The sequence below is a fragment of the Hylobates moloch genome, unplaced genomic scaffold, assembly GCF_009828535.3.
Source record: "Hylobates moloch isolate HMO894 unplaced genomic scaffold, HMol_V3 SCAFFOLD_16, whole genome shotgun sequence".
Lineage (NCBI taxonomy): Eukaryota > Metazoa > Chordata > Mammalia > Primates > Hylobatidae > Hylobates > Hylobates moloch.
The window spans coordinates 38,232,546-38,258,991 of record NW_026652291.1 but is presented as its reverse complement, the minus strand read 5'-3'; the positions used below and the strand labels follow the sequence as shown (position 1 = coordinate 38,258,991).

The 26,446-nt window shown below is 41.5% G+C and overlaps 1 protein-coding gene across 16 annotated transcripts in view; it reads left to right on the top strand.

Annotated features, from left to right (window-relative positions):
* GARIN2 (golgi associated RAB2 interactor family member 2) overlaps positions 1-26,446 on the top strand; it is a 100,081-nt gene that overhangs the window by 11,406 nt on the left and 62,229 nt on the right. For 8 of the 16 annotated variants that reach the window (XM_058429580.1, XM_058429576.1, XM_058429577.1 and 5 more), the window contains 4 exons: positions 2,082-2,281; positions 3,523-4,075; positions 7,215-7,459; positions 23,763-23,791. In XM_058429580.1, coding sequence (XP_058285563.1) covers positions 2,082-2,281; positions 3,523-4,075; positions 7,215-7,459; positions 23,763-23,791 — 1,027 coding nt within the window. Of the gene's footprint in view, positions 1-2,081; positions 2,282-3,522; positions 4,076-7,214; positions 7,460-22,612; positions 22,686-23,762; positions 23,792-26,446 lie in introns of those variants that run through there. The other 8 variants (XR_009210299.1, XM_058429582.1, XR_009210301.1 and 5 more) reach the window with 5 other exon arrangements.

Sequence of the window (26,446 nt, the reverse complement as noted above, 5' to 3'; positions counted from 1 at the left end):
AACAATTAGGCTGGGTGCAGTGGCTCATGGCTATAATCCCAATCCCAGCACTTTGGAAGGACAAGGGGGGAGGATCACTTGAGGCCAGGTTCAAGACTGGCCTGGGCAACAAGTGAGATCCCATCTCTAAAAACATTTTTAAAAATTAGCAGGGTGCAGTGCTGCACACCTATATTCCTAGCTACTCAGGAGGCTGAGGAGGGAGGATTGCTTAAGCCCAGGAGCTTCAGGCTGCAGTGAGCTAGGATGGCACTACTGCACTCCAGCCTGGATGATAAGACAAGACTTTGTCTCTAAAAACAAACAAATAAATATTTTTTAAAAAATTTAAAAGAAAGCGATTATCTCAAATAGAGTGAAAGAGCCCCAGGGCATCAGCTCACTCCCAGTAGAAGACTCAGTTTCTCTCTTTTTGCTCTGTCACCTTCGAGCCAGCTCCCCTCAGGGCATCACATCCAAACAGGACAATGACAGCTGCCAGCAGTAGAAGATACTCATCTCATCCTGGTGGCTCTGAGAAAGGTTTTCCAGGGTTGGAGGAGACATTCTCTATGTCTTGCTGGTCACATGCCACTGCTGAAACCAGTCACTGGCAAGGGGTGGAGTGGAACCACCACTACCCATTTAAGTTAATGAGGATTTAATCCCTGAGCTGGGTCATTATCCCTGAGCCATGATATTGGACAAAACCAGGATTCTGTTAATCCGGAAGAAGAGGGGCACAGTTTGGGTAGGTTATCAATAGTGTGAGCTACAACCTCTTTCTTTCAATGATGTATTTTTTAATTGAACCAGTTATCATACAGCTGAGAAACCACAGTGTAGCTCCTCTCTGCCTTCCTTTATTTCCCTGTCTGCCCATCCTCCAGTCTCTTCTTCTACCAAGTGGCAGAGATTTTACTGGCCAAGTTTCTTGGACTTTGGGGTTTTTATACATGCTGTTCCTCTACCTGGAAACCTCTCCTCTCAACCCAGCCAGTTTATATCCCACATAGTTCAGGTATCAGCTAGACGTCTCTTCCTCAGGGAAGACTTCCGTGACTCTATATCCAGGGGTGTGCCGGAACTGGTCGATTGGTACGTGTTCAGGAAATTTGCAAGCCAGTTGTTAAACACAGCCATTATTAAAAATTAAATTATAGGCCAGGCACAGCGAGCAGCTCACGCCTGTAATCCCAGCACTTTGGTAGGCCAAGGTGGGTGGATCACCCGAGGTCAGGAGTTCGAGACCAGCCCCACCAACATGGTGAAGCCCCATCTCTCCTAAAAATACAAAAATTAGCCGGACTTGGTGGCACGTGCCTGTAATCCCAGCTACTTGGGAGGCTGAGATAGGAGAATCACTTGAACCTGGGAGGCGGAGGTTGCAGTGAGCCGAGATCACGCCATGGCACTCCAGCCTGGGCAACAGAACGAGACTCCACCTAAAAAAAAAAAAATTAAATTCTTAAAAATTAAATTTTATAAACACATTATATCTAAAATAAGGGCAATAAATATTCAAAACTCATCATTCCTATTCTTTTACTACATTTTACTATTATCTATACTTCTAAGGTTATAAATATAAGACGAGTTTGGCAAGAGTTTGTGGAATTTATAATTGGCTCTATGGAATTTAAACTAAAGACTAAAGAATATTGCATATTATTTGTAAATTTGTGTGCTACTTGTCTTTTATGTCAGTAACATTTTGAACTTATGTGTAAATGTGTGTACCTCCCAAGACCTAACTGTTACCAGAACATCACTGCCTATCTCCCCACTCTAAGCTAAGTCAAGTCCTCTGTTATGTGCTCCCGTAACATCCTGATCTTGTACTTGGTAAAACTTCTTACAGTAATAATTAGTCACATACTTAAATTGTTTAATGTTTGCCTTCCCTGTTAGACCCTCACGGGTCAGAGACCGTGTCTGTTCCCTGTGGTATCTCCAAGAATTAGCATGAGCAAGTGAAGGAACAAATACATCGTGGTTCATTCCTCCTTTATTTCTTGCCCTCTTTTACACTCTCAGGCAAGCAAGGTTGTCAAAGCCACACATTTCATCATATAACACCTTTTCCTGTTTTCTGCACTCAGGTCAACAGGAGAGGTGAATCCATTTACCTTCATAACCGAGCCAACTGGGTGACCGTAGGCATCTGTTCTTCCAGCTCCACCCACAAGATCCCCAATGTGATGCTACTGGCACATCTGACCCCTGGTGCCCAAAAAGATACAGAACCCCTGTTTAAAAGTCTCCTGACATCTCCTCCTGCAGAGAAACTGGTGCTCACCAGGTGAGTTACAAAGAGAAGAGGTTAAAGATCTCTCAGAATATGTGCATTACCCCTGTGGATCTGAAAATGGAGACACTGATGACAATTGCGCCAATGGAGCATCTCACTCACGCTCCCTGCTGCAAATGACAAAGAGAAGCATCCTTGAAGACGGGCGAAATCATGTATGACAATGGGTATCAAACAGGCAGTTAATTTTTTAAAAACTAAACCTAACTAACAGGAACTGAAGACTCATAGTAAACTGCCTTTCTAGAACATGCCTCCTCTTCCACAGCATCCTAGCTTCCAACAGAATTAGCTCTGGTCTTGTCTCAGCCACTAACTTTGTCTATGATCATGAGCAAATTGCTTAACTTTAAGTCAACTTTGAAGGATTAATTTAAATGGACACTTTCTCATGGTAAATAGTTGACATTCTGATGTGTTTTGTTTTTGAGACGGAGTCTTGCACTGTCACCCAGGCTGGAGTGCAGTGGCACGATCTTGGCTCACTACAACCTCCACCTCCCAGTTCAAGTGATTCTCCTGTCTCAGCCTCCCGAGTAGCTGGGACTACAGGGACACACCACCACGCTCAGCTAATTTTTGTATTTTTAGTAGAGACAGGGTTTCACCATATTGGTCAGGCTGGTATTGAACTCCTGACCTCAGGTGATCCACCTGCCTTGGCCTCCCAAAGTGCTGGGATTACAGGCATGAGCCACTGCACCCAGCCCATTCTGATGTTTTTATACATCAGAGCCTTAGGTATATGATTAAGATGAGATGGTCCTCAGGAGCCCCTACCCAGACCTATCTGGGAGGCAAATTTGGTGTCTTGAGCCTCACTCTTCAAACTACTATAAAATATAAGAAAGAGCCTGGGCACGGTGGCTCACACCTGTAATCCCAGTACTTTGGGAGGCCAAGGCAGATGAATTGCTTGAGCCCAGGCATTCAAGACCAGCCTGAGCAACATGGTGAAACCTTGTCTCTACAAAAAAATGCAAAAATTAGCCAGGCGTTGGTGGTACATACCTGTTGTCCCAGCTACTCGGGAGGATGAGGTGGGAGGATCACTTAGGCACAGAAAGTCGAGGCTGTAGTGAGCCATGATCACATCACCACTGCATTCCAACCTGGGCAACAGAGTGAGACCTTGTCTCAAAACATACAAACAAATATATATATATATGAAAGGCCTTTTTATAAGCCTCCAATCAGGTCTCCAGATGATGTTACTGTGTGCTTGTTTGCAGGTTTCTCCCCCTGCAGTTTGTGACTCTGTCTGTGCATGATGCGGAGAACATGCGCCTGAAAGTAAAGCTGGTGAGTGGTCGAGCCTACTACTTACAGCTCTGCACCTCTGCATATAAACAGGACACCTTGTTTTCTCAATGGGTGGCCCTCATCTCCCTCTTGAATCAGGAGAAAGCCAAAGTTTCCAAAGTGTCAGAGTTTTCAAATCTCTCAGGAATTACGAATAGCACAGACATCACAGGCTCCACGGATGTGATGGATATCACAGCGTTCACAGCCATCCTGACCCCATACATGTATGCAGGTACAGGCCCTGAACATGTCAGGGACAGCATAGATTTCTCAGAATTCACAGACATCACCGACATCACAGATGTCACAGATCTTCCAGAAAATGAGGTCCCAGAGGTCCCAGATGTAAGAATTGTCACAGAAGTCATAGAAGTCAGAGAAGCCACAGAAGTCACAGACAGCTCTGATATTACAAACTGCTCGGGAGTCACAGTGGTGTTTGAAAACAATGACTTAATCAGGGCCAAGCAAGAGGAGAAGGTACGTGTCACCGAAGACTTTCATGCTTTAATAATTGAGAACTAGAGGGATTACCAAGATCACACTTCTTGGTTAGCTGACATTGATTATCAAAATGCTATGGAACCTACCTACTCTGAATAACCTAATTTTAATAGTGAGATTCAATCTCTGAACCCTGGTGTAAAGGAGTTGTAAGATGTCTCCTGAAATAGGCAGTGACCACCCTTAACATAAATCTTAGCCCAGCATCAGAAATGGAAAGAATTTTGGAATCAGAATCAGAACCAAGTTAGACTCTCAACCTACAGCTCATATTACTTGTGGGACTTCGCCCAAGTCACAGAATCCACATGAGCCTCAGTTTCCTCACTTCTAAAATAAGGATATTAATACAATGTAAGGGTTAATTTCCGGTTTAAAAATATATAGCAGTACCCAGTACCTTGAAGGATGGGATGGAATTTCGATGGGTAAACATGAGGATGGAAATAGGATAATAAAAAGCAAAACAAAGTGAGTGGCTTTAGAAAAGGCCAGAGAGTGGAAAAACACAGTCACGTCCAAAAATGTTTCGTTCAGTTGGGCTAGAGAATAATATATGTGGAGAATAGTAGAATATAGGACTGGAAAGTTGCTTAAAAACCTTGAGAGCCAAATTTAAAAGTGAGAACTTCACTCTTTGGGCAAATCTTAGTGACCAAAGTCTCCTGTGTAAGGGAATGAAGGAGCTGTGTTTTTAAAAGATTAATCTAATGGCAGGATGGATTATAGGCAAAGAGATCTGTTTGAAGACTACTGCTGTAAAACTTCTTCTAGGTCCACAATAGAAAAAAGGCTGGTGCAGTGGCTCACATCTGTAATCCCGGCACTTTGGGAGGCCAAGACAGGTGGATTGCTTGAGCTTGGGAGTTCGAGACCAGCCTGGGAAACATGGCGAAACCCCATCTCTACTAAAAATACAAAAATTAGCTGGCCATGGTGGTGTATGCCTGTAGTCCCAGCTACTAGGGAGGCTGAGGTGGGAGGATTACTTGACCCTTGGAGGCAGAGGGTGCAGTGAGCTAAGATTGTGCCACTGCTCTCGAGCCTGGGTGACAGAGTCACACCCTGTCTCAAAAAACACAAAAGAAAAGAAAAGAAAGGTGGTAGGGATGGGCACGGTGGCTCATGTCTGTAATCCCAGCACTTTGGGAGACCGAGGCGGGCAGATCACCTGAGGTCAGGAGTTTGAGACCAGCCTGGCTAACATGGCAAAACCCTGTCTCTACTAAAAAATAAAAATTAGCCAGTGTGGTAGTGGGTGCCTGTAATCCCAGCTACCTGGGAGGCTGAGGCAGGAGAATCACTTGAACCCGGGAGGCAGAGGTTGCAGTGAGCCAAGATCGTGCCATTGCACTCCAGCCTGGGCAACAGAGTGAGACCCTGTCTCAAAAAACAAACAAACGAAAAAAAAAAAAAAAACCTAATTTTTAATTAGGAAAAATTCAAATAGTTCTACACAATTTTTAATGACAGGAGGAAAATGCTTATAATAAAATGTTAAGCGAAAAAGGTAGGAGACAGAACTTCAAGATGATCTAAGGAGACATAAAGTAAATAGAAAGATCAGAGTGAAATGTGCATAGAAGTAGTTGTTTCTGGGCAGTGGCATCATACAAGCAATGATTTATTATTATTATTATCATCATCATTATTATTATTATTTTGAGACAGTCTCACTCCATTGCCCAGGCTGGAGTGCAGTGGTGAGATCTCGGCTCACTGCAACCTCCACCTCTCAGGTTCAAGCGATTCTTATGCCTCAGCCTTCAAAGTAGCTGGGATTACAGGCGCCCACCACATGCCCAGTTAATTTTTGTATTTTTAGTAGAGATGGGGTTTCTGCATGTTGCCCAAGCTGGTCTCAAACTCCTGGCCTCAAGTTATCCACCCGCCTTGGCAAGCAATAATATCCTACCTTTAGCTTTATTCATTATAGGATTTTCCAAATATGCTATAATAAATATGTATGACTTTCATTGTCAGGGAAAAGTGAAGTTTTATCCTTAAGGAAGAAAATTATTACATCATTTTTAAGGAAATGTAATAGAGGTGTATTAGGCCATTCTTGCATTGCTATAAAGAAATATCTGAGGCTGGGCAATTAATAAAGAAAAGAGGGTTAATTGGCTCATGGGTCTGTAGGTGGTAAAGGAAGCACAATGCTGGCATCTGCTTCGGGTGAGGGCCTCAGGGAACTTACAATCGTGTGGAAGAGAAGGGGAACCAGCACATCACATGGCCAGAGAGAGCAAAAGAGAGAGGAAGGAGGTGCCAGCCTCTTTTAAACAACCAAATCTCGCATCAACTTAGAGTGAGAACTCACTCATTATGGTGAGGACAGCACTAAGCCATTCACGAGGGATCTGCCCCCAAGACCTAAATACCTCCCACTAGGCCCACTTCCAACATTGGAGGTCACATTTCAACATGAGATTTTCAAGTAACAAAACATCTAAACCATATCAAGAAGTAATGGACTAGGCAGGGGCAGTGGAAAGAAGAAGGTGCAGACATGAAGGACATTAGAAAGTTGGCTTTAGGGCTTGCTGACCAACTGCCTTGAGCCCTGAGTGATTCTGAGCGAATCAGAGAGCGGCTAGGAGAGGTGATACATTAACAGAAATTGGGAAATTAGGAGGAGGGGGGGATTTTAGAGTATTAAGTTTTAGATACAGGTTCCAAGTCTTTTGACAAAAAAAAAAATTTCTTTTATATTATGAGCCCCCAGCCCCTGTAACCTCTCAGATGCCCTAATTAAGACCAAACTCAGACTGGGGAATCAGTGGCATTTCTGGGAAACTTTTCTTATGATGACAATTCACAGAGAAGTACTGTAATTAGATGCCAACTGTCTTCTGTGAGGTGACAACACGAGTTGGGGAACATGTGTCAGGCTGCATTGGCGCAGGCCCTGGCTCCCACACAGCCTGCCGCCAACACACCCAGGGCTCTCCCCATGGTCGTGCCATTCTAAGCCTCACTCCCTCCTTACTACTCCTCATGGGCGTTCAGTGACGATGAATGAAATGGTGTCTGTATTAGATACTGTTCCACAAACACCTATTACCTGATGCTCTCCGGTTACCTGATTTGCTGCTGCTTTTTATTTTTAAAGGAAAAATTGAAAAACATTCTGAAGCCTGGGTGTCTACAAGATACAAGTAAGAGTGACTTGAAAGAATCCTCAAAACATGTCACCATCTCAAACATAACACTGACTTTTGAAGGTAAAAGATATTTTCAAACTACCTTGACTCCAGTAGAAAGTCAGGCAAATACATCCAAGGAGAAGGAGGATAAGACCTCTAAAGAAAAGATGCCTGATTTTCAGAGCACAGCTCTCAAGGCTGAAGAATCCAGGTATGTGAGGCAGGAACATGCCAAAGGAATTCTAAGACATGAAATATTAATAAAGAAGTGTGTGCTTTAGTCTCTTAACTCAGGCATGTGCCACTGAAGATTCTCAGAGACAGATGTAGTGTAACTGAATGATGATATAGTCAACTCTGGATGACACACATTTGGTTCAACCTTGGCTAATTTTTATTTTCATGTCAGCTTCTCACAGTTGGCATTCTGGGCTGTCTACCTGATGTCAATTGTTGTACGTGCTTCAGGAAATATAACAGAGGCCGGGTGCAGTGGCTCACACCTGTACTCCCAGCACTTTGGGAGGCTGAGGCAGGTGGATAGCCTGAGGTCAGGAGTTCAAGACCAGCCTGGCCAACATGGCAAAACCCCGTCTCTACTAAAAAATTAGCCAGGCGTGATGGCGGGTGCCTGTAATCCCAGCTACTCCGGAGGCTGAGGCACGAGAATTGCTTGAACCCTGGAGGTGGAGGTTGCAGTGAACCGAGATCGTGCCACCCCACTCTAGCCTGGGCAACAGAGCAACACTCTGTCTCAAAAAAAAAAAAGAAAAGAGAATCACAGTGTTCACATATTTCGGAGTTGGGGCATTGACTTCAGTAGTGATTATGGGTACTTGTAATTTTATTAAAGATACATCTCTATACTTCCCTATATTTTCTTCTATACATATTCTCTATGTATCCCTTATCCTTCTCTGCACTTCCAACTAATAACTTTTTTGCTTTTTCTTTTTTAAAGACTAGTCAAGTGCAGTAACGAGAAAAGGAAAAAGTTAATTCTACTTGTGACAATAAATGCTAAAATTTTACAATCTTAGCAGGGAAAATACAGCAAGTGTAGTATAAAATTAAGGGAATGGTTAATATTAATCATTATTAAAATATAGAAGAGTAGAATAGCCGTGGTACTATAAACACATTTGATAAAGTTTGATATTCTTTTTTTTTTTTTTTTTTTTTTTTGAGATGGAATCTCACTCTGTCGCCCAGGCTGGAGGGCAGTGGCGCGATCTCGGCTCACTGCAAGCTCTGTCTCCCGGGTTCACGCCATTCTCCTGCCTCAGCTTCCCGAGCAGCTGGGACTACAGGTGCCCGCCACCACACCCGGCTAATTTTTGTATTTTTAGTAGAGATGGGGTTTCACCATGTTAGCCAGGATGGTCTCAATCTCTTGACCTCATGATCCGCCTGCCTCAGCCTCCCAAAGTGCTGGGATTACAGGCATGAGCCACTGCGTCTGGTCTGTTTGATATTCTTGATCACAGAAAAGATCCACATAGTAGTGAGTTTTCCTTTAGCACAATAAAGAACATTTACCACAAACCAGAGCCTATATTATTTTTAATGAAGAAATTTATAATTGTTCTATTTAGAACTTAGAACACAACATGGTAAAAACCCCATCTCTACAAAAACTACAAAAATTAGCCAGGAGTGGTGGTGCATTCCTGTAGTTCCAGCTACTCGGGAGGCTGAGGTGGGAGGATGGCTTGAACCCGAGAGGTCAAGGCTGCAGTGAGCCACGATTGTGCCACTGCACTCCAGCCTGGGTGACAGAGTGAGACCCTGTCTCAAACAAAAACAAAACTTAGAACAAATTGGAAATGTTCCCTTTAACATTTCTATGTAATATAAAAGTTTCTAGCAATCTGATAGGGCTCAGAAATACAAAGAAAATTGTGAATTTTTAAAATCACTCTTTGCAAATGGCAATTCATATTTAGAAAATTTGAGAATCAATAAAATTTTAGTTTCTTTTGGAAGGTTACAGATTATAAGGTAAACACAAAAAATAGTTTTAATTTACATGCCAAAAATATACTGAAAAAAGGGTGTCTTTTTCAATAGCAACAACAAAAAGCAAATATTTAGTGAGGCTGATACTCTTATCTATATAAATGGAATTACAAAACTTTAATGGCAGAAATAAAAGACAACTTGAATAAGGAAAACTAGATTCTTCTTCTGCATAAGTAGATTTAAATACAATACCAATTAACACCTCAATAAGATATCTCATAGAAATCATAAAATTGTATAAAAAAAGGATGTGGAAAAGATAGGGGTAAACATCTCAAGGAAACAGGGTAGGAGGGGAGAGAGGGGTAAGACACTACACATTGACTACGGCGTACAGTCCTTGGGTGATGAGTGCACCAAAATCTCAGAAATCGCCACTAAAGAACTTATTAATGTAACAACAACAACAAAAATCAGAAACTGGACCATTCGGTTCACATTTAAAACTGTTTTAAAAAATTCACTGACCAGTTGAGTGCTTAGCATTGCACTAGGTATGACCACCTCCCTGGCTTGGCTGAGGATAAATAATGTCAGCCTCCCTGTTCTGGGCCAGTGCTGACAGATACTTAATCATGCATTTGGAGACTGTTGTTTCTGGCTCATGTATTGCAGGCTCTTAGCTGCTTTCTCTGTTTCATTTGCTATGTATTTAATCTTATAAGCTGCCTATCATTGGCTTTTACAGAGGATAAAGCTAGGATGATGGCAGGATAGTCTCCAGTTCTTTCACTTAAAGTTTTTATCTTCCCAACTGGATTATAAGCACCTTGCAGGCAGGGAGCACTCTTCTTTGTATGGTATCCTTCACACCTCTTAGAACACATGCTGGACACAGAGAAGGGCTCAAAGCTGGCTTGGTGAATTAAAAGAACAATGGTAATATGTTACTATAATTTTGGGAACTATTTTGTACATGGTGAAAATATTTTCATTATAAACTTGGGACTTACAAAGACTGCCTAATATAAAGGAAAGCAGAAATGCTAGGATCATTATTTTGCATTGTTAAAAAATATTCTATTATGCATTCAAAAAATAGTTTTCCAGTTCTTATACTATTCTCTCTAATTTAGTATGTTTGATTTTCCATAGAAAAAAGTTAAAGAAAAAAAAACTCAAGGAAACAATTGGGATGAAAAATGTCTAAGAGCTACACAATCCTATAAAATATTAAGCCATGTTATAATTAAATGGCCATCAGAACTACCAGTGCAAAGTTTAGAATATAGAAATAAAGACATAACCAGGCACAGTGGCTCTTGCTTGTAATGCTAGCACTTTGGGAGTCTGAGGTAGGAGGACGATCCTGGGCGACTTACCGAGACCCTGTCTCTACAAAAAAAATTTAAAAGTAGCCAGGTGTGATGGCACTTGACTATAGTCTTAGCTACGGGAAGGCTGAGGCAGGAGGATCTCTTGAGCCCAGGAGTTCAAGGTTACAGTAAGCTATGAACATGTCACTGCACTCCAGCCTGTCTCAAAAAAAAAAAAAGAAAGAAAGAAAAGAAACAAAAATAGATCCAAACTGATATGAATTCAAAAGAAGCATGGAAAGAGGCCGGGCGCAGTGGCTCATGCCTCTAATCCCAGAATTTGGGAGGCTGAGGTGGGTAGATCACGAGGTCAAGAGTTCAAGACCAGCCTGGCCAAGATAAGATGGTGAAACCCTGTCTCTACTAAAAACTACAAAAATTAGCCAGGCGTGGTGGTGGGCACCTGTAATCCCAGCTACTCGGGAGGCTGAGGCAGGAAAATTGCTTGAACCCAGAAGGCAGAGGTTGCAGTGAGCCAAGATCATGCTACTGCATTCCAGCCTGGGTGACAGAGTGAAACTCCGTCTCAAAAAAAAAAAAGAAAAAAGAAAGAAGCAAGGAAAAAGCAAAATTCTAGGAAAATGTTGGTCAAAGATTCATGATGTACCATAAAAAAATTTCAGATAGGAAAAGAGTAAATTATTTTAAAACTATAATGAGCCAGAGGAAAATGGAATGGTATCATTGCCTCATTTACAGAGGAAAGATCATTTATTGTCCGCTGATGCAAAAAAAGTAATTTTCAATGGCAGAGTTTACGTGATTCACTCAAAAATATTTATGAGCACTTCCTATGCACTAGGCACTGGGGATACAGCAGCAAAAATGATCAAGTCCCTATCTCATGGAGTGTTTTATTCTAGTGGGGGACACAGATGATAAACCAATACAATATGTTATGCCAGCTGGAATGTGCTGTGATGAAAATAAAAAGAGAGAGAGAATAGAGAGTGAGAGTGATTAGAGTGATTAGAAAAGGGTGGAGAGATATTTTATACAGGTGGTCAAGGCCATTTGAGCAGAGACCTGAGCAAATGTGAACCTCTGAGGGAATAGAGTTCCAAGTTGATTGATTGCATAACAATTACAAATCTCTGCCAAATAAATCATTTAAAAAAAATACACTCATATATGTATGACAACAGAGTGGGGGGGAAAGCATGATAGGCCGGGCACGGTGGCTCATGCCTGTAGTCCTAGCACTTTGGGGCGCCAAGGCGGGTGGATCATGAGGTCAGGAGTTTGAGACCAGCCTGGCCAACATGGTGAAACTCCGTCTCTACTAAAAATACAAAAATTAGCTGGGTGTGGTGGCAGGCACCTGTAATCCCAGCTACTTGGGAGGCTGAGGCAGGAGAATTGCCTGAACCCGGGAGACTGAGGCTGCAGTGAGCCAAGATCGCGCCATTGCACTCCAGCCTGGGTGACAGAGCAAGACTCCATCTCGGAAAAAAAAAAAAAGAAAGAAACGAAAAAGTACAATAGATTACCTTTATATATAAGTAGTTGGTAGGAATTTGTAAGGGATCCAATTAACAAATAATTTAAGGACGTAAATAGAAAATTTACTCCAGAAGACAACTACTTGAGAAGGAATCAACCTCACTAATCATTAAAGAAATACAAGTTAAGCAATTACCAGTTAGCTTTTCATTAGGTGTCAACAACACTCTTGGTGTCACTGTAAATGGCTGTCAATTAAATTCACACCCCAAATGTTTGTACTCCTTTACTTATGGTAACATGTCAAAGAAATAATTCAAAGGGGAAAATAACTTATCTGAACATAGCGTTTCATATGGAAAACCTGTAAGTAATCCAAATGCTCACAATTGGGAAAATGGCTAACCAGGAAATAGTATGTCGATTTCGTGAAACAACAGAACCCCATTAGAAAAAGCCATAGGCAGAATTTCAATGAAAAGAGCTATGGCTGGCATGGTGGCTCATGCCTATAATCCCAGCACTTTGGGAGGCTGAGGCAGGAGGACTGCTTGAGCCCAGGAGTTCGAAACCCACCTGGGCAACATAGGAAGACCCTGTCTCTATTTAAAAAAAAGAAGAAGAAGAAAGAAAAAAGAAAAGAGCTACGTTAGTAATAAGGAATTATAAGCTGGAAAAGCAAAATTCCAAAAAATGTAAATACAATGATATTTTATTTCTATAGTCTGGGAAGAAACCACAGTTTGGGCATAGTTGATGATAAAGGAATAAATATTTGTTGTAGCTATTGATAGATGTTTCTATTAAACTTTCATTATATAATTGATTACACATATAATTTTAAAAGTAAATTGAATCTAGGATGCACTCATTGGGAGACAGTTTAACACAGCCAATAGAGAATGAACTTTGCCACAGGTCATGATGGCTCAGACCTGTAATCCCAGCACTTAGGGAGGCCAAGGGAGGCAGATAGCTTGAGTCCAGGAGTTCGAGACCAGCCTGGGCCACATGGTGAAACCCTGTCTCTACAAAAATTAGTTGGGTGCGGTAGCATGTGTCTGTAGTTCCAGCTACTCAGGAGGCTGAGGTGGATCACCTGAACCTGGGAGGTGGAGGTTGCAGTGAGCTGAGATTACGCCACTGCACTCCAGCCTGGGTGACGGAGTGACACCCTGCCTCAAAAAACAAACAAAAACAGAGAATAAGCTTTGCAGTCAGATCTCTGGGTTCAAATCCTGGCTTCTCTACCTCATTAGCTCTAGGATCTTGGGCAAGTTACTTAACTTCTTCAGATCTGTTTCCTCATTTGTAAAATGGGAATAATATCTATTATTTGTAGAATTGCAATAAGGATTAAATAGCTGATATTAAAACCCTCACAATACCAGACACATGGTAACTGTTCAAAATGCATGTAGGTATAGATATAGATAAAATATAGGGTGGGAGGAAGGAAGGAAAGAGGGAGGAAGATAGGTTCAAGCAAACTGAACAAAAAGCCTAATGTAGATTTGACTCACGTTGAATACAGTACAAACATGGTTCTGTACCACACTGGATGTCTAAAGTAATCTTTCCACTAAACTACCCAATAAATTGAACCTAGAGAAGAACTGGGGAAAAGAGCACAAAACTGATTAAATATTTTTAGTGTAGTAAAAAAAAATTGAGGCCGGGCGCGGTGGCTCACGCTTGTAATCCCAGCACTTTGGGAGGCTGAGGCGGGCGGATCACGAGGTCAGGAGATCGAGACCGCGGTGAAACCTCGTCTCTACTAAAAAATACAAAAAAAAATTAGCCGGGCGTGGTGGCGGGCGCCTGTAGTCCCAGCTACTCGGAGAGGCTGAGGCAGGAGAATGGCGTGAACCCGGGAGGCGGAGCTTGCAGTGAGCCGAGATTGCGCCACTGCACTCTAGCCTGGGCGACAGAGCGAGACTCCGTCTCAAGAAAAAAAAAAAAAAATTGAGGTGATAGGAGAATGTTAATAGGTGACAATGACCATATTCGAATGTATGAGGAAGTTCATAGAAAGCTACATTTAAAAAGTAGATTTAAAGTAAAAATTATTTTAACACAGGAAAATTTTATTATTAGGTAATATAGCAATCAATTTAAAAAACAACCTGGGCAAAGTGGCTTAAACACCTGTAATCCCATCAACTGCAGAAGCTACAGTGGGAGTACCATCCTGGGCAACTTAACAAAACCCCATCACTAAAACAACAGTGGGAGGGTCACTTGAGCCTAGGAGTTCGAAGCTTTGGTGAGCATGATCAAGCCATTGCACTCCAACCCGGGTGATGGAGCAAGACACTGACCCTTAAGTAAATAAATACTTATCATTTATTATATACTGATAAACAACAGAACCAGTTTCTGTAGGTTCTGTACATTGTGAAGTCTGTCCCTGCAAAACTTCTCAAAAATGAACATTAAGTCGTTTGTCCTAGATAGACTTTAAGCATTCTCCTGCCAGGAGACCTTTTCATGTTTCTTATAATGTAATCTTAACCACTGTGAAGATCTGCTAAAATGAATAATAGAATGCATGCTAAAGTCAAATATAGGTGTGCTCTAGGGAATTCCTTGAAAGAGTATAATGAAATGAAAACAGTAAACACACTAGGTACATTGTAAGGTTCTGAGAAGCATAGTGATGAAAGTACACAGAGGGCTTTGGACATACTAGTTGCTCAGTAAATGATCATTATTGTCACTAATAATTCATTTTTAACAGTGTAGATTTAAAAAAAATGTATCTTCTTTAAAATGGCTCCTCTGACAAAAAATGTATCATAGGACCAAGTGCAGCATCTCACACCTGTAATCCCATGGGCAGATCGCTCAAGACAAGGAGTTCGAGACCAGCCTGGGCAACATGGCAAAACCCTGTCTCTACAAAAAAAATACAAAAATTTAGCAAAGCATGGTGGCATGCGCCTGTAGTCCCAGCTACTAGGGAGGCTGAAGTGGAAGGATCACCTAATCCTGGGGGATTGAGGCTGCAATGAGCCATGACAGAGCCACTGCACTCCAGCCTGGGTGACAGAGCAAGACCCTGTTGCAAAAAAAAAAAAAAAATATATATATATATATATATATATATTTACACATACATACAAATAAATATATATACAAAAATATCTTATTCAACTGAGGATTAACTACCAAAGCTGGTTTCTCTAAAAAGTCTTCTTTCCTAACAAAGTATAGGCCAAGGGAAACAAAGGAATATGGGTGATCTTTAGGAGAGCCACAAACCTTGAAATCAGAGTAGTTTGCTTTAGCTGCTTGAGCACTGCATTTTTCACAATCCCAGAGCCTCTAGATACAAGTGCCAAGACATTCAAAGTGTTGGCTCTTGGCTGCTCAAGTAAAGCATCATTAACTATCTAAGGTTTCTATATGAGTTGTTCTCAAAATGAGGACGCTGGATCACCTGGGAACTGGTTAAAGACATAAATGCGGCCGGGTGCGGTGGCTCACGCTTGTAATCCCAGCACTTTGGGAGGCCGAGGCGGGCGGATCACGAGGTCAGGAGATCGAGACCACGATGAAACCCCGTCCCTACTAAAAATACAAAAAAAAAAATTAGCCGGGCGTGGTGGCGGGCGCCTGTAGTCCCAGCTACTCGGAGAGGCTGAGGCAGGAGAATGGCGTGAACCCGGGAGGCGGAGCTTGCAGTGAGCCGAGATTGCGCCACTGCACTCCAGCCTGGGCGACAAAGTGAGACTCCATCTCAAAAAAAAAAAAAAAGACATAAATGCTTAGGCCTCACCCCATCTTACTGAATCATAAGCTTGGGGATGGGGCATAGAATTCTGTGTTTTAATAGACTTCCAAGTGATTCTAATGCACGCTCAGATTTGAGAACCATTTCCTTAGGAGAAGCCAGTCATATCTATCAAGCAAGGATTCCTCTCTCATAATGGCTTCTCCTGAAGCCCTACAGTCAAAATAAAGATTCTGCTTTTATAGCTGTGGAAAGAACTATAGGCTCACCAGCAATCTTCCAGGGAGCTTTCTTCCAGGACTAGGAGCTCAAAAAGATAAAAAATGGTTCAATGTGGGAATTGCTGTTATCACCCACAGACATTATCCTACTTTTACTGAGGGCACAGAAGTCACTGAAATAAATTTCTCCCCAGAACACTGATCTATTTTTTTTTTTTTATGATAACCACTGAGCTATTTCAGTGTAAGTAAACAATGACAGAAGGGCAACTTGTAAGTCTGATGTGTTAGAAGAGAAAGTACAAAGATTAAACAACAACAACAACAACAACAGGAGAGAGTGAGAGTAAAGTAGGAAGAGAAAAACAGAAACCATTAGAAATAGGAAAGGGATACAGGAATATAAGATGCAGAAAGATAGAGGCAGGTGCTGCTCAGTGGAAAACGTACCTTTCACTACAATACATGAGTATGACTTTATTAGAAAAGCGTAAGATTTCTTTAAAAAAAGATATTAAATGAATCCATCCAACTTAGCAATTTGTCCTAAATAATCATTGATCAGGTCTGGTCACTCTGATGTTTTCCTTATGTTTTATTTCATTCTTATGTCTCAAATCCAGTGCCCCCAACCCTTGTCTAACACTTCAAAATCATACCACAAATCAAAATCTCACAAAGTTAACTGAATCATTTCAGCTACTTCTTTCCTTGCCCAAAACAAATGCTCTAAACCATTAGATTCGCTTTTAATGCCTTTTAAAAAGTTTATGAAAAATAATTACTAAACTTTATTTTTTGCGTGCAGTTTTAGATTTACAAAATAACTGAGCAAATAGGGCATAGAGTTCCACACACGCTTCCCACTGTGCCCTCCTACCAATCCCCCACGGTATCTTACATGTGGTACATTTGTTACGGTCAATGAACACATATTAATACATTGTTATTGACTATAGTCCATAGTTTACACTACATTAAGGTTTACTCCTTGTGTTGTACGGTTCTGTGGATTTTGTTTTGTTGAGGATTTTGTCATCTATATTCATCTGGGATACTAACCTGTAGTCTTCTTTTTTTGTCATGTCCTTGTCTGGTTTTGGTATTAGGGCAATGCTGGCCTCATAGAATGAGTTAATCACATTTTGTTAATATTTTGGGTTTTTTTTTTTTTCAGTCTCCATTTCATTTATTTCTGCTCTGACTTTTATTATTTCTTCTACTAATTTTGAGTTTGGATTATTCGTGCTTTTCTAGTTCCTCAAGGTGCAGCATTAGGTTATTTATTTGACATCTTTCTAGTTTTTTGATGTAGGTATTTATTGCTATAAACTTGACTCTTTTTTTTTTTTTTTTTTTTTGAGACGGAGTCTTGCTCTGTCTCCCAGGCTGGAGTGCAGTGGCGCGATCTCGGCTCACTGCAAGCTCCACCTGCCGGGTTCCCGCCATTCTCCTGCCTCAGCCTCTCCGAGTAGCTGGGACTACAGGTGCCCGCCACCACGCCCAGCTAATTTTTGTTTGTATTTTTAGTAGAGACAGGGTTTCACCGTGGTCTCGATCTGCTGACCTCGTGATCCGCCCGCCTCGGCCTCCCAAAGTGCTGGGATTACAAGCGTGAGCCACCGCGCCCGACCTAAACTTGACTCTTAATACCACTTTTGCTGTGCCCCCATAAGTTTTGGTATATTGTATTTCTATTTCCATTTGTATCAGTAAATTTTTAAATAGCATCCTTCATTTCTTCCTTCACCCATTGGTCATTTAGGAGCATGTTGTTTAATTTTTACGTATTGTATACTTTTGAATGTTCATGTTGTTATTGATTTCTAGTTTTATTCCATTGTGGTCAGATAAAATACTTGATAAAATTTTGATTTTTAAAAATTTTGGATAAACTTTTTGACATTTGTTTTGTGTCCTGACATATAGTTAATCCTGGAGAATATTCCACATGCTGATGAAAATAATGTGTACTGTGCAGCTGTTGGATGAAATGTTCTATAAATGTCTGTTAAGTCATTTGGTCTGTGATGCAGTTTAAATTCCATGTTTCTTTGATGATTTTCTGTCTAGATGATTTGTCCAAGGCTAAGGGCGGGTGCTGAAGTCCCTAGATATTATTGTATTGGGATCTCTATTTGCCTTTAGATCTAATATTTGCTTTATAAATCTAGGTGCTCCAGTGTACGTGTATATTTACAATTGTTATATCCTCACGTTAAATTGATCCGTTTATAACTATAGAATGACTTCCTTCATTTTTTTTTTTACAGTTTCTGACTTAAAGTCTGTTTTATCTGATATAAATATGGACACTCTTGCTTGACTTTGGTTTCCATTTACATCGAATATCTTGTTTCATTTCTTCACTTTCAGTCTATATGTATCTTTACAGGTGAAGTAAGTTTCAAGTAGGCAGCATATAGTTGGGTCATTTTTTAAAAAATCCATTCAGCCAGTCCATATCTTTTTTTTTTTTTTTTTTTTTTGAGATGGAGTCTCGCTCTGTCGCCCAGGCTGGAGTGCAGTGGTGCGATCTCGGCTCACTGCAAGCTCCGCCTCCCGGGTTCACACCATTCTCCTGCCTCAGCCTCTGGAGTAGCTGGGACTACAGGCGCCCGCCACCGCGCCCAGCTAATTTTTTGTATTTTTAGTAGAGACGGGGTTTCACCATGGTCTCAATCTCCTGACCTCGTGATCCACCCACCTCGGCCTCCCAAAGTGCTGGGATTACAGGCGTGAGCCACCGCGCCCGGCCCAGTCTATATCTTTTAAGCAGGGAATTTACTCTATTTACATTTAAGGTTATTAGTGATAGGTAAAGACTTACTCCTGTCATTTTATTACATGTTTTCTGGTTGTTTTGTATATCATTTGCTCCTTACTTCTCTTATTATTTTTGCAGTTGAGTGATTTTCTGTAGTGATAAGGTTTTATTGCTTTCTCTTTCTCCTTTGTGTATCAGCTCTACCAGTGAGTTTTATAGTTTTGCATGTTTACATGATGGTGGCTATCATCTTTTCATTTCTATATATAAGTCCCTTGAGCATTTTTTGTAAGGCCAATCTATTGATGATTAATTTCCTTAGTTTTGGTTTGTCTGTAAAATATTTTAATCTTAAGAGTTTAATCTTAAGAGTCTTCTTAAGATTATTATTTTAAATTCTTTTTCTGACATTTTATATGTTTTCTTATTATTGATGTTTGTTACTGGAGAATTATTGTTTTCCTTTGGAAGTGTCATGTATCCTGTGGTCCTATGCTGAGTTCTATGCATCTAATGGAAAAAATGCCTCCTCCAATTTTATGGAGTAGTGTCACAGGGAAAGACTTATTTATATGAATGGGTCTTGGGATGTCAGTTCAGTGGGTTGCATTGGCTTTGGTTCTAAGTGGATGCAATAGTGTAGTCTCCATGTAGTTTCTTCAGCATTTGCAAGTTTCTCAGTGGCCTAGGCTTAGAGAGTTTGTGGCATCAGTGGTGCAGCTTTGCCAGGGGTGGGCTCACCAGGCTGTTTCTCAGGTCAGGGACAGACAGGCACATACACACAGTGGATTGACCAACCTGGGGTCTGGCTTGCTGGGTTTGGGGCCATGGGACTGTTACTGTGGCCAGGAGCATGGGCACACAGTTGTTGTCTATGAGTAGCAGCCTACGGAGCTGTTTCTCAGGCCTGATGTTTCTCAGAGTTATACACCAGGGATGTGGGTGCACAGCTGCTTGGGTGTGGGTGATCTGGGGGCATGTTTACTAGGGGGGTGGCCCACAGAGCCATTTCTCAAATCTGGAACACCAGTGCAAGTCTGCTTGGCTGACTCAGGGACATGCTCACTGGGGACAGCCTGTGGGCTGTTTCTGAGGCCTGATATGTGGATACAGGGCTGCTTGGCAGCCTGGGACATGTCCACCTGGGTGGCTTATGGGACTGTTTCTCTGGTTCAAGATATGGGTTCTTGCCTGTTTGGCTGGCCTGGGGGCATGCCTGTCAGGAGCAACCTGCAGGACTGTGTCTCAGACCCTGATTTTGGGTGCAGGGTCATTGGGCAGGCAGAAACATATCTGTAGGGGATGGAGGCACTGTGGAACGGTTTCTTCATGCCCTAAGCACAGCACATAGACATTCTGCTTGCCCAGGGGTATATCAGCTGTTTAGAGGTTCAGGAGTCTCTCTCACTTGAGGGTGTGTACGCAGCAGTTTGGCTGGCTCAAGGGTGGGTTTTCCATGGATAAGATTGTCATACTCTCCCTCTGGCTAGAAGTGCGGCAGTGAGGGTTGGTTTCCCTGCTATGTAAAGCCAAAGCCACAGCAGATCCTGGCCCAGGTTCTGCACAGGTAGTGTTGTGGCGTTCAGCCACCAGTGTGGGCTTGGTGGAATGGAGATGGAGCCCTAGGGCTGGAGAGATGCAGTGGCCAGTGGCCCCCCAGAGCAGGTTACTCTCCAGAGGTGGCTCTGGTCTCAAGAAGCAGTTTGGCTCACAGGTGGTGATTGGGGAGAAGGAAGTGCATACCTTGTGCTCTTAACCTGGGGCAATGCAGCTGTGGGAATTCCTAGCAACCCCCAAAACTAGGCTCAGGGCTTGTAAGGACTGTGGGATTCTCCTGTTTTAAGGACTGTAGGTGTTTTGGGTAGCAATGGGGGCTGGTGGGGCTCTTCTGCTTACCTTTTCCCTGCAATGGGAAGTCTCTCCTGACTCTGGGCAGATCTAGTCCACATGGGTGATATAGGTGCCTCCACACTGCCCTCCTGGACTTTGCATCACCACAGACATGTCTCTGCTCCGCAGCTGCCCTCCAGTGACCTTCCTTTGACACTCCAGTCACATCTTAGCAGTTTATTCATTGCTTTGGTCCTTTCTTGTGGGGGAAGGATGAATGCCAGGCGTCTCTAGTCAGCCATCTTGCTGACATCACTCTCTGAGAATTTTTCTATCCTACCCCTTAATAGCTTTTAAAATATTAAAAATTATAGGCCGGGAACGGTGGCTCACGCTTGCAATCCCAGCACTTTGGGAGGCCGAGGTGGGCGGATCACGAGGTCAGGAGATCGAGACCATGGTGAAACCCTGTCTCTACTAAAAATACAAAAAATTAGCCGGGCGTGGTGGCAGGCGCCTGTAGTCCCAGCTACTCGAAGAGGCTGAGGTAGGAGAATGCCATGAACCCGGGAGGCGGAGCTTGCAGTGAGCCGAGATCGTGCCACTGCACTCCAGCCTGCGTGACAGAGCGAGACTCCGTCTCCAAAAAAAAAAAAAAAATTATAAGAATAACTTTGTTAGGATGAAAAAAGCTCAGCAGGTACTGTTTCATTAGTCTCACTATTATGATCACTATTAGAAATGATAAAAAATGAATCCCTAAATAAATAGCAAAAATCATAGAATTTTAAAGATATAAAAGATCTTGAGAATTAACAAATCTCAAATTCTTCAAGGTCTCACCCCTCGCTTCTCAGCTCCCTATGCCACTTATCAGCTGACTCTACTGGAGAGAAATAAATAGATGAAGAAAAACAAAACAAAACAAATTTTGGTTATAAGTAATCCTCTTAAGCTCAATTTAATAAAGCATGGATTTCTTTTTATTGCCTATTTGCATCAGGAACATAATTACTAGCTAGAGTCTAATTTGAGAATGTTAATTATGGATGAAAGATGTAATATTCTAAGAACAGAATGGAATTCACTACTGCTGTATTGCAGAGACATTAGTGGGATTTAGTAATGCTAGTGATGTTGAAAAATAAGTTATATATATTATTTTTCTTTTCCAAAACCATGGATTTCAGTGACACTTTATAACTGTGTACTTTGGAACACTGATAAAAAATTAAGCTGGGTGCAACAGCTCATGCCTGTAATCCCAAAACTTTGAGAGGCCCAGGCGGGAGGATTGCTTGGGCTCAGGAGCTCAAGACCACCCTGGGCAATATGTCAAGACCCTGTCCCTACAAAAAAGAAAAAAGAAAAAAATTATCTGGGCGTGGTAGTGCACACCTGAGGTCCCAGTTACTCAGGAGGCTGAGGCAAGGGGATTGCTTGAGCTGGGAGGTCAAGGCTGCAAAGAGCCATGATAGAGCCACTGCACTCTAGCATGGGTAACAGAGGGAGACCTTTTCTCAGGAAAAAAAAAAAAAGTAAATGATGACCTTGTTGAATATTGTGCCCTCAGGTTTACTAGTCTTTAAAATTTAAATTGAGCATCTTAAATCTAGATGAGTGAAAAATGTTGGAGACTTAAACTTATCTATACTGTCACTTTAGGTCCTTTAGAAATGAATAATTTAACCAGGCGCAGTGGCTCACGCTTGTAATCCCAGCACTTTGGGAGGCCGAGGCGGGCGGATCACGAGGTCAGGAGTTCGAGACCACGGTGAAACCCCGTCTCTACTAAAAATACAAAAAAATATTAGCCGGGCGTGGTGGCGGGCGCCTGTAGTCCCAGCTACTCGGAGGGGCTGAGGCAGGAGAATGGCGTGAACCCGGGAGGCGGAGCTTGCAGTGAGCCGAGGTTGCGCCACTGCACTCCAGCCTGGGCGAGAGCGAGACTCCGTCTCAAAAAAAAAAAAAAAAAGAAATGAATAATTTACTTTATAAAACATTTATATTTTTTCTCATATCTTGACAGTAGTCCTACCATGGCTCTTTCCTTTGTTTCAGAGAGGATAGTGGCAGGCTTTAATTTACATCTATTTTTCAAGGTACATTTACTTGATATTTCTCAGTCTCTTGAAAATTTTTACCATTAAGCTTAACCTTCATTCAAGTCATCAGATCTATTTGATAAAGACTATATGAATATTTATTTGCAAACTGTATAGAAAATTACTATTTTAACATTTACTTTCTGAAAGATCCATTGTAGAACTTGAACTGAGTGTATTTGCCAGTCCCCTTAAAATGGACCACAATTATGTCTTTGCATGTTTATTTTGTAGGATAATAGCTAAGATAATTATTCTTCCTAAACTATTTGTTTTATTCAATACTTCCAAAATACTTATTGAAAATGTGTCAAGAAATAAGAATTTGGTGAAAATTATGTGACTTAAGTTTCTGTTTTAGTATGCCAATGAGGTTAAGGAAATAAGTATTTTAATTATTATCAATTTTAAAAATCAGGAGCACAGAAAATAAGCTTCTTTATCCAAAGACATTTCTGAAAGTGAAATCTAAAAAACTGCTAGCCTCCTCTTTTATCCAACAAACCATAAGAAATGTTATTAAATGTAAATAACGTACATTATTTGCTACAAGATTCCCAAGCATGGCCACCCCCAGTAAAGCCAAAGACTTGGTGGTAAAGAAGCTACCAGAAGTTGGTGATTTCTCCTAATCATCCATTTCAGAATTTATCCCTAGGTATGTTTGAAACCCTATATTCCCAACATAATTGACCTTATTTATTTAAGCAGCTCAGCAGCAGCAGTTAACTTCTCTCAGCCTGATAAGGGAAGGACAAGGAGGCTGCAGTGTTGGGGATGCCAGCAGCCCTATGGAGTGACTGGCAATAGACATAATAAGAATAGATTACATATTATTATGTACAATAAACTTTCACGGCTTTTACAGATTGAATAGTCCACATGTTGCAGAAATTTAGGTAATTTTATTCTCATATGTTCTATAATCAGCAATGGCCTAGGCTTGCTAAACATGTTTCATTACTACCCACAAAGCATTTAAAGAATGACCAGTTATTTTATATCTAGTAAGTCTTTTCTAAATATTTGTGGTTATGCTGGCAAATTTTTGAGATGTGCTATTTATTTTTACAGGAGCTTGAGAACTGAATCAAACACTTCAGGTATGGAACAAATTCCACTACATGTTTTATTGTGATCCCTGGTATTCAGTAGTTATCTCTGGTTCCTGGTAGAGTAGTGTGGCTAAGAGCAAAGGAATTCAGCTAGACTTTTTGATGCATTTCCTTTCTTCACTCTTGCTCCATTCTGAGAATCCTATACTGAAGAAACTCTTTCTCAAAGCCGATCCTGAGGCTATCTTTCAAGTGGAAAACATTATGGTACTTTACTACTTCAGTTTTCTTTTTCCGCACTGGTTCAGTTTCCCAGTTCCCTGTATCTAAATCATCAGGCATAAACCATGCCAAGCCTAGTTCTGCAGGCAGAATGCAAACTACAGCAATCATAGGACCTTCCATCCTTGCTGATGTATAACGGGAACGGTCCACAACTAAATTTTTGGTAAATGTAAAATTATCCAGCTCCTCTTTGTTCCTCCTATGTCTTTAGCCTCTACCAGGTGATACTATTTAATGTTTTTGTTTGTTTGTTTGTTGTTTTTTTGTGAGGCGTAGTCTCTCTCTGTCGCCCAGGCTGGATTGCAGTGGTGTGATCTTGCTCACTGCAATCTCTCTGACTTTCGAGTTCAAGTGATTCTCCTGCCTCAGCCTCCTGAGTAGCTGGGATTACAGGCGTTTGCCACCACGCCTGACTAAATTTTGTATTTTTCACCATGTTGGCCAGGCTGGTCTCGAACTCCTGATGTCCAGTGATCTGCCCGCCTGGGCCTCCCAAAGCGCTGGGATTATAGGAGTGAGCCACTGCCCTGGGCCTATTTAATGTTTGGGTTCTATTTGGCGGTGGGGAGTGATGATTTTTCTTTATATATTGCCATGTTCTAAGAATCTTTAGCTTGTAACAAACTTTTAATGTGGAGGTTGTCTTATAGGCACCTCTTATAGGTTGTCTTATAGGCAAATCTCTCTCTTTGCTGAGTGCTGAACCAGCTCTAAGTTACTTTCAAACCTGGGAGACAGGCCAAGCTTCAGCTTCAGTCATGCACATAAAAGAACACTATAGAAGGAACATTTAACTTGGCATAAGTGAAGAGAAAAAAAAAATACTACTTCAAAAAGCAAGAATACTTGAAGGCAGTTTTAGTCACACGTACAAGAGTCAGTCCCACAAAAAACAGCAAATTATTATAGGATAGGTTTTTACACAAATGGGATTTGTCTTTGGGGCTTCCCATTGGGCTTTTTTTTTTTTTTTTTTGAAACGAGGTCTGGCTCTTTCGCCCAGGCCAGAGTGCAGTGGCACAATCTTGGCTCACTGCAACCTCTACCTCCTGGGTTCAAGTGATTCTCTTGCTCCTGCCTCCCAAGTAGTTGGGATTACAAGCACCCGCCACCATGCCTGGCTAATTTTTGTATTTTTTGTAGAGATGGGGTTTCACCATGTTAGCCAGGCTGGTCTCAAACTCCTGACCTCAGGTGATCCGCCCACCTTGGCCTCCCAAAGTGCTGGGATTACAGGCGTGAGCCACGGTGGCTGGCCCCCATTGGGTTTAGTGTCTAAAAGTACCAGATGAGCTTCACTGTAATGTGGTTTGGCCTATATTCCAATCTATACTATTGGACCTGAGAACATTACAGGGAAATGCTATAAGAAAAGTGCAAAGCTTTTAAGGAAAGTGCAAAATCTCCTTTGCAGTACAGAATTTTCATCTATTAATTTCTACCCTAAACTGTGTTTCATAAAGAAATCAAACTAAATTTGTAGAAATTTCAGAGAGATCTAGTATAGGCAAATATTTTCCTCTTAGTTGCTAAAAGCAAGGGTGAATCTACTAGCAGCCTTACTACTATTAAAACTATTGCATGCAGTTAGTACATTCTATGTACATTCTGAGACAGTCATGTATTTAGCCATGGAAGTTTCAAATTAATATAAAGCATTGACATTTTTGTCTTCATCCTCTATGTGACTAATTCTTTTACCTGTTTTCTAGCACAGACTCAGTTTTGTCCAATTGAACAAGCATTTGATTCCTACCTACCATATATGAAGCACTGTGTAGGCTGTGGGAGGGATTAAAAAAGAATTGGACATAGCAGGGCATGGTGTGTGCCTGTAGTCTCAGCTACTTGGGATGCTGAGGCAGGAGGATGGCTTGAGCCTGGGAGTTTGAGGCTGCAGTGAGCCGTGATTGCACCACTGCACTCCAGCCTAAGCAACACAGTGAAATGCTGTCAAAACAAAACAAAACAAAACAAAACAAAACGTAGTAAAATAACAGGATATGTTACCTGGCCTTAGGACATGTGCACAAATAATATAAACCAGAATGTATGTTAGTTATGTGTACTTTAAAAGTCCAGAACTTATTTTTTGGCTCAGGAAAGGAAATAATGAGACTCTATGAAAAAGGCAGTCTTTGAGTTAGGAAAGGGGAAAATGAGGATATCCTGAATATAGGGGAACAGGGTGAGCAAAATCAAACAAATAGGAAAGTGTTGGGCATGTTCAATTTAGGAGTAGTGAGAGATGTGGCTGGAAAGCAAGGCAGGAGTCAAATTACGGAAATAATGGATCATGCTAAGAAGTTAGGTAGCTAAAGAGGAGCCACTGGAAGACAGGGAAATGACAACATTAGTGTTATGTTTTAAGATGATTACTCTGACTGCAGTCTCTAAGAGAAGCTGGAGGAGGCTAGA